Raw genomic sequence first — 11268 nt, forward strand, 5'->3', positions numbered from 1 at the left:
AGCAGCTGTGGAAAATGACATGATGTATGAACATAGAATTACAGTAGGATTCGTTAATTCCACTTCTAGGTATATACCCCAAAAAAGTGAAAATGGGAACTCAAACAAATATTTGTGCATCCATGTTCATAGCAGGATTATTCACTATAGCTGAAAAGTGGAAGTAACCCAAATGTTCATCAGCAGATGAATGGATAAACAAAATGTGGTATATCCATATAATGGAATAGTATTTAGTAATAAAAAGGAGTCAGCTACTGTTACCTGCAACAATATGAATGAAGCTCAAAAAATTATGCTAAGTGCAAGAAGCCAGGCATAAAAAGAAATATTGGCCAAGCGAGGTGGCTCATGCATGTAATCCCAGCACTTTGGGAGGGCAAGGTGGGTGGATCACCTGAGGCCAGGAGTTCAAGACCAGCCTGGCCAACATGGTAAAACCCTATCTCTGCTAAAAATACAAAAATTAGCCAGGCATGATGGTGCACACCTATAATCTCAGCTACTTGGGAGGCTGAGGCAGCAGAATCGCTTGAACCCGGGAGGCAGAGGTTGCAGTAGCCGAGATGGCACCACTGCACTCCAGCCTGAATGACAGAGTGAGAATCTGACTCAAAAAAAAAAAAGTAAATATTATGTGATTCCATTTATCTGATATTTCTAAAGATGGAAAATCAGTAGAGACAGAAAGCGGATCAGTGATTCCCTGGGACTGGGGGGTCGGAGTGGAGACTCACTGTGAATGGGTCCCTGGGAACCTTTTGAGGTGACAGAAAAAGTTCTAAAACAACTTTAGTGATGGTTGCACAACTGCATAAATTTACTAAACTCATCCAACTGTACACTTAAAATGGGTGAATCTTACGATAAGTAAATTATACCTCAATAAAGTTTTGGGGTTTGTTTGTTTGTTTGTTTTTGAGACCAAGTTTTGCTCTTGTTGCCCAGGCTGGAGTACAACGGCACGATCTCAGCTCACCACAACCTCTGCCTTCTGGTTTCAAGCAATTCTCCTGCCTCAGCCTCCCCAGTAGCTGGGATTACAGGCATGTGCCACCACGCCCAGGTAATTTTGTATTTTTAGTAGAACGGGGTTTCTCCATGTTGATCAGGCTGGTCTTGAACTCCTGAACTCAGGTGATCTGCCTGCCTCGGCCTCCCAAACTGCTGGGATTACAGGCGTAAGCCACTGTGCCCAGCCAATAAAGTTGTTTTTTTAAGTCACCCGAATTGGGTATTCTTTCCTACACTTAACTGTATGACACAAGAGCTTTGTTCTGAAATTCTGAAAGTGAGCAGAGAGGGGTTGCATGGGTGAGGCAGGCAAAATGAAAAAGATCAAATTGTCCACTGAAATGCTTTATGGCACCCACAGGAAAGAATTGCAGGCTTTGGGGGCTGCTCTGTCACACTCCAAGAACAGACAGAGCCAGGGTGGAGCCAGGGTCCCTCCTGCAATGGAGAAGTTATGAGTTATGGGCAGCAACATCCTGCCCTTTGCAACTCACGGGTGCTATTTCTCAACCTTCCCCTGGAACATCAGAATACCAGTGCAAGGTGAAGACGGCCCTGAGGAGAATGTTTTTCCTCACTGTCCCCCTGCCAATTTGCAATGCGCAAAAGACAGAAAGAAGTAGTTAATGGTTAGAGGACAGTGTGTCTGTGTGTGTGTGTGTGCGCGTACGTGCAAGTGCGTGTGTGTGTGCGTGTGTGTGTGCGTGCGTGTATGTGTGTGTGTGTGCAGTTAGACCCATATACGGGCCCATTTGTATGTGTGAGGGGTGGGAAGTGGGAAGATAAAAAATGTAGAGTTTCATCACAATTATATTGCACATTTTTAATTATAGGGAAAAGATAAGAAGGCAATGCACTCGAATGCTATTCTTGGTAGGTTGTTAATTTTTAAACTAGGAAATGAATGTTTCTTAAAAGAAAAAAAAAACTTTCCTTTTTACATGGGTTGGCCCACATGCAAATTGGCAGACAGAATCTACAAGTAAAGAGAAATGCTTAATTCAGCTTTTGTGTAATGAAATTAATTTTAATATAAATAAGATTTTAAAAGGATAAAGACAATTTAGAATGTTAATTTCAAATTTTGCTTTGCTATTGAAAGAACTATTAGGAAACAGGGAAACAAAAACACTTTCATTGGGTTAAAACAAAAACTTTCACTAACTTCGTTGGTTTGGTGATCAACAAGAGCAATATGATGGTTGTTGTCATCTTTGTTTATGATACCAGAAGATAAGGGAGGCTTAGAGGTCAGAAGTAGACTTCTCTGTGCAGATGAGAAACCTAAACAATGCAAGTCCTCAAAGAGAATTCTTTTGCTCATATTTCCTGAATGGCCAGTTCCATATCACATTAGCCAAATATTTATAGAATTTCCACTTTTCCATTATGCTTTACAGACAAAACAAAGGGTATAATTCATTTGTATGGAAAAAATTCATTGAAATCCAATGTGATTTGAAGTCAAATGCCATTTACAGGCTATCAACATATGTATGTCCCAGTTTATGCATGTTTAAGATCAACCCATGTGGGTACCAGTTCACGCATGTTTAAGATATGGAGGGTAATTTCTACCTCTCATGATTGTCTGGGGAATTTTGTTTGTTTGTTTGTTTTTGAGATCGAGTTTTGCTCTTGTCACCCAGTGCAATGGTGTGATCTCAGCCCACTGCAACCTGTGCCTCTCGGGTTCAAGCAATTCTCCTGCCTCAGCCTCCCGAGTAGCTGGGATTACAGGTACACGCCACCACATCCAGCAAATTTTTGTAATTTTAGTAGAGATGGGGTTTCACCATGTTGGCCAAGCTGGTCTCAACTCCTGACCTCAGGTGATCCGCCCACCTCGGCCTCCCAAAGTGCTGGGATTACAGGCGTGAGCCACCATGCCCGGCCTGTCTGGAGAATTTAAGGGTGTAATGTCTGGTAAGGCACTTGCCAAAAATAGGATGACATTCAGTAAATGGTAGATCTTTTCCATCCCATTCCACATCTCACCCATTGTCCACCACCCCACCCAAATACACACACACACACACACACACTTTACAAGTCTTAATCTGCAAAGTTTCACTGATACATCCCATGGAAAAATTAAATGAACCATTTTCAAGAAGAAATGCCCCACTGCACACAAGAAGACTGTAAAGGGCATTCCTGCTCCCAGGGAAGAGGAGCTGGTGACTGGAAACAGCAAAAGGACACCTTATTCCCCTGCCCTCCCCCTGTGCTGGCAGGAGTAGAATTAGAAGATGCCAGAGCACCCAAATCTGGCTAGGAATCTGCTGAGTGAAAGGCAGAGCCTGGTGAACTTGGCTGATTCTGAGGTCAAGGTTGCATATTCAAGCCCCATAAGGAAGATTTATCCTGGCAACAACCTCTCCCTGGCCCTGGCCCATTCATGGATGTTTCCCATTGCATGGAAGAGCTTTGTCAGGGGGTGGGGTAGAAAAGGCTAAACACAATCTGTTCCCATCTTCATAAAAATAATAATTTTTAAAAACACAAAACATTGTTCCTCCTGACAGTGGGGCCAGATGTCCTTTTCAAATATCAATACCTGGGAGAAGCCGCAAAGAAGCAGAGCTCTGGTGGAGAATCACGTGACTTAGGGAAAACATTCAGTTGCTATAACAAGTGTCAAAATAATAGTGGTTTAACATGGTAGTTTATTTCCTCTCTCACATAAGAATTCAAGTATAAAAAATTCAAGGCAATAGGGCAGCTCTGCAAGATGAGGAACCCAGGTTCCTCCTAGCATACACCCATGACTCTACAGCAAGAGGTTTCCATTTTGCAATCTAAGATGGCTGCTGTACCTCCACCATTACACATATGTCTCAGCCAGAAAGACTGGAAAGAGCGAGGAAGGAGCAAAGGCAAGGCACAACCCTTCCCTTCTGTTTAAAGGCACAATTAGAAAGTTGCACACGTGACTTGGGCTCACATCCCAGTAACTAGAACGCAGCTACCTAGCTGCAAGGGAAGCTGGGAAATGTAGTCTTTCTGTTGGGTGACTGGCTGCTGAGCACAATTTAGGTGGTGGATTGGTTTCCTGGGGCTGCCATAACAAAGTTCCACAAACTGGATGGCTTAAAACAAGAGAGATTTGTGCTCTCACAGTTCAAGAAGCCAGAAGTCTGAAATCAAGGTGTCAGCAGGGTTGGTTCCTTCAGGAGGATCTGAGGGAGAAACTGCCCCACACCTCTCTCCTAGCTTCTGCTGGTGTCTGGCAATCCTTGGCACTCCTCGACTTGTGGCTGCATCATTACGGTCTCTGCCTCCCTTGTCATATGGCCTTTGTGTCTCTGTATCTAAATCTTTTCTTTTATCAAGACAAGAGCCATTGGATTTAGGGTCCCACTCCCAATCTAGTATGATCTCATCTTAAATTTGATGACATCTACAAAGTTCTTATTTCCAAGTAAGGCCATATTTACAGGTACCAGGAGTTAGCACTTGAGCCTATCTTTGGAGAAGACACAATTCAACCCAACAGAGGGGCTTCCTGCCAAAGGAAGAAGAGGAGAGTGGATACTGAAGAACAGCAACCCCCTTGCTGCAGGACCCCAGGGAGTCGTGCTGGAAGACAGCCACTGTGATGTCAGAATGCACACTCTGTTCCAGTTGCTTGCAAGTGAACCTGACTGACATCTTCCTCTGCAGACACTTCATCTTCCAGGCACGTCATATGACCTGTGTCTCCCAGGCTCATCTGTTCTGCTCCCACAGGTCCACGTCTCAAAATGCCCTCCCATGCCCTTCCCCTCAGCCAACCCCTAAGGAAGAAGTTGCTCCCATAGGCTTTTCTCCTTGCCCCAGCCCACAGTGGCTGATAGCTGTCACCCTGGGGTTCCATTATGACTTTTATGAAACCTAGGCACTTTCCCTCATGGGCCCTTTTCCCTATGAGCAAAAACTAATCCTTATTTAAATTTTTGTTTAAATGTTTATATCATGCTGGACTGGGTGTGGTGGTACACATCTGTAGTCCCAGCTACTCAGGAGGTTGGGCCCAGAAGTTTAAGTCCAGCCTGGGCAACATGACAAGACTCCCATCTCAAAGCAAATAAATAAATGTTGTATTAAAAAGCATTTTATGATTGCACTTGGTATAAAGATGAATGTATTAATGCTATGCACAAAAACATTCTCTTCAACCTAAAAGATATTTTCCTCATCATTTTAAGGAAACTAAAACATTTCTCCAGATCATTAAAAGTATTATGGGCACTAGGTACTGCCCTGTCTGCTGAATGGATAAGTCAACTTTACTGGAAAAGATGCTGAAAGGGACAACAGAAAAAAAGCCCAGCCACCAAATCTGACCACAGACTTGCTGAGCAGAGAGTGTGAGTGCCATCTACCACCTCTTCCACCCCCAACAGGGAGGACACTTTATGTGCTCTCAATACAAATTGGGAATATGCAACAAGGTCTCAAGCCACTGACTGGTCAGAAAAGACAGCCTCCGCCGGCTGTGGTGGCTCATGCCTGTAATCCCAGCACTCTGGGAGGCCGAGGCGGGTGACTTGCCTGAGCTCAGGAGTTCCAGACCTCCCTGGGCGACGTGGTGGAACCCTGTATCTACTGAAATAAAAAAATTTTTTTTTAATTGCCAGGCGTGGTGGCACGCGCCTGTAATCCCAACTACTAGGGAGGCTGAGGCATGAGAATCACTTGAGCCTGGAAGGTGGAGGTTGCAGTGAGCTGAGACCACGGGCTCCATGCATTCCAGCCTGGGCTACAGAGTGAGACTCCATCTCAAAAAAAAAAAAAAAAGAAAGAAAGAAAAAAAGAAAAGAAAAGGAAGAGAAGAGAAGAGAAAAATGAAAAGGTAGCCTCCTCCCAGAGCTGTGAAATAAGCATGCTTCACCTCCCACCATTGTTCTCAAACACAACACAACTTAAAGAGTGGCCACCCATGCAACACGGTGGATACAAAGCCTTTATTAAAGGATGCGAGAAACCTCCCATCCTTCAGCATCATGAACTGTTCAATCCTTTGCCACAAATCTGAACTATCCCAAAATATACTTAATCCCAAACTAGCCTTCCTTCTTATTTTATAACCCATATAGATTTCAAAACTATTATTTTCTAATGTATTTCGTTTCAATTCACAAACTGGTTTGCAAGATATGTTTGCTAGGGTGACCAACTCATCTTGGTTGGCTCAGAACTTTCCTGGTCTTGGCCCTGTTTCATACCAGAAAACCTCTCAGTCCCAAGCAAACCAGGACAGTTGGCCAACCTATAATGATATCTAAGCTTTGTCATCCTCTTCTGAATTGTATATGTTTAGATCAACAAGACAAAAATCACCAAGAAATGTTTTAAAGCAGCAATTGTTGTTCTGGAAAGTTCAAGTATGGCCCAATGCAACAGCTCAGCAAGATGTACGCAGGCACTCGATATGGCCCAACCAGGTCCCGCTGGCTCTTCAGGCAACGTTGGCATGGGAAGGGGTGGCTATGAGTCATCTTCTTTTTTCCTGGGTTTCTCAGAATGGTCTCTTCCATAAATATTTTAGATGAAGGAGGAGGATTTGGGTTTCTGCCAAAAGAGAAAAAGGATTCCAACAGTGGTTCCCAAACCACAGTGCACTTAGGAATAGCCTGAAGAACTTGTTAAAAATAGACAGGTCTGGGCTCTATCCCCAGAAAGTTTAGCTTCAGAGAGTCTGAGAAACACTCTTGTTAACAAGTACCCTGGCTGATCTTGATGCATATTATTGGTGGACCGCACTTTTCAAAACTCTGGATTTGGGGCAAAGTTGTGAATGTTGCTTCCTCTTCTGTCTGAAGTGAAGCAGGACCAGAGCTTACAAGAAAGGAAGGGATAACTGAATGCAGTAATAAAGAGGGAGGCACTTAGTGTCAGGGCTACTGTTATCTAAAAAGCACTTGCTTGTAAATCTTGAGATTGTTGGAATATCTTAGGCAAAGCATATCTGGTTTAATCAGGGTGGCTATGCTTTACATACACATACACTCTGTGTGGTACATAGATCCATACAACTGTAATGTAGATACAGATAAAGCATACACGATAGCAGCCATGAGGCTGATTTGTATATAACAGGCACTTACAAGCGTTTATATTTATGTGTGTGTGTGTGTGTGTGTGTATGTCATGGTGGTATGTTTAACATACATAGTAACAAATCAGTAGTCCTGTTTTGATCATGTTAAATCTGAGATGGCCATAAGATAGCCAAATGCAGGTGACAAACAGGCAGTTGGATCTAGGCACCTACAGCTCTGGGATTTGACCAGGGGTCAAGTTAGGAGTAGAGATGCAGATTTAAGGAGTTATCGGCATATAATCCCCAGGGCATCAATAAAACAGAAGCCACAAGGCCTGAGGTTTTCATGCCAAGTCAAGGTCACAGGCCCCATGGCTTTACAACGTGAGCTAGGTTCACTAAATGAAACCAGAAACTAGTAGAGCTTAGGCTATCCATAAACAGGAACTAGAATGTCCTTGTTCATCAGCTCAGGGTACAGCTCAAAGGCCATGTGTAGAAGTCCTTTGCCTCTCAAGGTGAAAACCCTGATTCAAGTTAACCCTCAGCGCAGAAACTCATAGGCCCCAGGCTGAGGCAAGCCTAGTTGCCCCATAGGCAGGCCTCCACAACACAACAAAGAGAGAGAGAGAGAGAGAGAGAGAAAAGAGAAAGAAAGAAAGAGAGAGAGAGAAGAAGGAAGGAAGGAAGGAAGGAAGGAAGGAAGGAAGACGTGAACAGGAAAACAAATTCCACAAACAACATCCCCAGGGGAAGGTGCACTTGTGCCAAAATCACAAAATATATGAGGAAGTCCAAAATCAGGGCAGGCGATTTACAAACTCCACATTACCGCCATCCCTATCTCTAAAAAAGGAAGAAATCCTATCTAAAGAGGTAGGGATAATAGAACAATCTGAAAGGGACTTTGAAATCAGCACAGTCAGAAAGAGCACAGTTGGAAACAGAAAATTCAGAGTCTTGAAAAAAAGCAGGACATGCTGAAATTGGTGTTTTGGAATGATTAGAGCAGCAATGACATGCAGAATTAAATGGAGAGGAGTGGGATTGGAAGCAGCAAGACCAGCCAGGAGGCTTCATGCAGTCTACCTACAGGTAATACTTTCTCTCGCTCCTGAAGTCTTGTAAAATTTAACTGGCGTATCTCTGATGGCCTTACGACCTCACCAACTTTATTTATTGTTTTATAACTGCTTTCACATATATAAACCATATAAAGGAACTCATTGAACTCAATGCCCCTTGGAGTGATGTGTTTGTGTAAATAGCTAGATAGTGCATGGATAGATAGGTGATGGGTGCATGGATGCATGCATCTATGGATCTATATACCACACAGAGTGTATGTGTATGTAAAGCATAGCTGCCCTGATTAAACCAGATATGCTTTGCCTAAGATATTCCAACAATCTCAAGATTTACAAGCAAGTGCTTTTTAGATAACAGTAGTCCTTCCTTCCTTCCTACCTTCCTTTCTTTCATAAATAAATTAACCAACAAATGAACAAGAGTCATGTAAGAAACTGATTGAATAGAACCTCTAGCTTGAACTAAAGCACAAAATGAAGCTGATGGCCTACCATTAATTGATCTCCCTAGGACCTGATAGTCTCCCTAAACTGGCTGTCTTCTTCTTATCCCACGGGCACATCATCTATTAATGCATTTAGAAGTCAGCTAAATTCAATGGCAGCTTTAAGCCCTGTAGCAATAATGAGAATCTTTTGCTATGTGTGAGTCTCCCTGGTGCAGATTGCTATATAACCTGTCTTCCTTTTCAAATTGATTGTCAGTCCATAAGCATTTGCCTATAGGTTACAATGGGCCTTGACCTAAATCTGACTGCTGTATTCCTAAATAGGTAGAACCCTTCCCCTTCCCTCTTTAAGAAAAAACACCCTAATGCAATGACCAAGCCTTGGGAAACATGAATAACTTAGTGACTTGCACAGGGACACAAACCTGCCATGCTGAATAGCCAAATAGCAAAGATCTCAGGACCCCCTGAGAGGCCTAGAGTCATACTTATCTCCAAAGCATGGTGACAATCATGATGATGACAATGACACAAAGCTGTCTTTTATTGACTATCTAATACTGCTAGGCATCATCCTAGGCATCTTCAATACAATCTGGCTTATAATCCTCACAAGAAACCAGTAAAAAAGTTACCTGCATGCTGTCTTAGTCTGTTTTATATTGTTTATAACAGAACACCAAAAACTGAATAATTTATAAAGAAATGGAATTTATTTCTTAAAGTATGGAGGAGGAGAAGTCCAAGGTCAAGGGGGTGCATCTGGTGAGGGCCTTCTTGCTGGTGGGAATTCTCTGCAGAGTCCTGAGGAGGCTGAGCATGCTAGCTCAGGTCTCTCTTCCTCTTCTTATAAAGCCACCAGCCTCACTTTCATCGTAACCCATTAATTCATTAATCCATCAATGGACTTCTCCATTAATGAAGGTAGAGCCTTCATGATTCGATCACCTCTTAAAGGCCGCACTTCTTAAAAGTTCCTCATTGGGGATTAAATTTCAACGTGAGTTTTGGAGGTAACAAACATTCAAACCATAGCACATGCCCATTTTGCAGATGAGAAAACTGGAGATGAAAGAAGTTAAATAAATTTCCCATTGTAAAAATCTAGTAAGTGTCAAAGCCAGGATTCAAACCCAGATCAGCCTGAATGCAGTCTGTGTTCTTTCCACTTCCCGACACTGCTTCCTCTGCCGATGCTCATGCGCTAGCAAAACAGCAAGTGGCACTCAGCCACTTTGAGTGATTGTCTCAAGGACTTCAGATGATAGACATGGGCTCTAGAGCTGGAATTGTTTCCCAGGAAACTATAAACACACACAGGCACCAGCTTGCTGTGTTTTGAGTCCAATCTCATCCATGGCTTGCAAGGGAAAGACTAACTCAACCTGGTCTTTCATGCTGCCTCCATTTCACTCTATAGAGAATGAGCTGGTCCAACCCAGTTCCTGATTTTTGTGTCCCCATTGTGCGACCAGCTACTTACCTCCATGGCCAAAACAACTGCAAACAAATAGCTCTGAAATGTTAATGGTCTTCTTGGTGGATACAGAATAAGGCATAATAGGGAAAGACTATTCATAGCATGTTCTAGTACCTGCACTCCATTACCAGTGCAGTCTGGACTCATTGTACTGACTTGCTTTTTAGGCTCAAGTTAACCATAGAATTAATTATTTGAAATGATTTCAAGAAGCTTAAGATGAATTATTTCCTTTAAAATGATTCTACAAACCATATGACCATCAACAAGACAATGGGAGAAGTTGTGACCCATTCATACTGTGGAATATTATACACTTGTAAAAATAGATGAATTACAACTACTTGCGACAACATGGAGGAAGCTTAGAAACATAATGTTGGTTGAAAAACCAAATCCCAGAAATCTACATACAACATGTGGTCATTTTTAGAGGTGTTTGCAAATTTTTTGACACCCTACCCTTCCAAAGATGGAGCCTAATTTCACTTTTCTTGAATGTGGGCCAGATTTAGTACTTATTTTTTTTTTTTTCTTTTTAATTTTTTGTAGAGACAAACTCTCACTATGTTGGTCAGTCTTGTCTCAAACTACTGGACTCACACAATCCACCCACCTCAGCCTCCCACAGCAATAGAATTACAGGTGTGAGCCACCACACCTCGCCTAGTGACTTCCCCCCACACCCCGAGACAGGGTTTCACTCTGTTGCCCAGGCTGGAGTGCCATGACACAATCTCCTCTCACTACAACCTCCACCTCCCAGGTTCAAGCGATTGTCCTGCCTCAGCCTACCAAGTAGCTGGAACTACAGACACGTGTCACCACGCCTGGCTAATTTTTGTATTTTAGTAGAGACAGGGTTTCACCATGTTGGCCAGGCTGGTCTTGAACTCCTGGCCTCAAGTGAACCGCCCACCTTGGCCTCCCAAAGTGGTCTTTAACATGAGTCACTGCGCGGCCCTATTGACTCATTTCTAATGAACATGGAAAAAGCGATGGTATGTTACTTCCATAACTAAATCAGAAAAAGATATCACCACTTCTGCCTTACTCTCTTGTATCATTTATTCTAGAAAAGCCAATCACGACTGGGCACAGTAGTTCATACATGCTTGTAATCCCAGCACTTTGGGAGGCTGAGGCAGGCAGATCACTTGAACTCAGGAGTTTGAGACCAGCCTGGCCAACATGGTGAAACCCCGCCTC

At 43.0% G+C, this 11268-nt stretch overlaps 1 protein-coding gene across 1 annotated transcript in view; it reads left to right on the top strand.

Annotated features, from left to right (window-relative positions):
* Window positions 1-6393: 6393 nt before the first annotated feature.
* ZNF703 (zinc finger protein 703) overlaps window positions 6394-11268 on the top strand; it is a 52450-nt gene continuing 47575 nt past the window's right edge. The window contains exon 1 of the mRNA XM_011993496.1: window positions 6394-6461. Within this exon, the coding sequence (XP_011848886.1) occupies window positions 6394-6461 (68 nt within the window). The remainder of the gene's footprint in view (window positions 6462-11268) is intronic.

The sequence above is a fragment of the Mandrillus leucophaeus genome, unplaced genomic scaffold (genome assembly GCF_000951045.1).
Source record: "Mandrillus leucophaeus isolate KB7577 unplaced genomic scaffold, Mleu.le_1.0 Scaffold111, whole genome shotgun sequence".
Classification (NCBI taxonomy): domain Eukaryota; kingdom Metazoa; phylum Chordata; class Mammalia; order Primates; family Cercopithecidae; genus Mandrillus; species Mandrillus leucophaeus.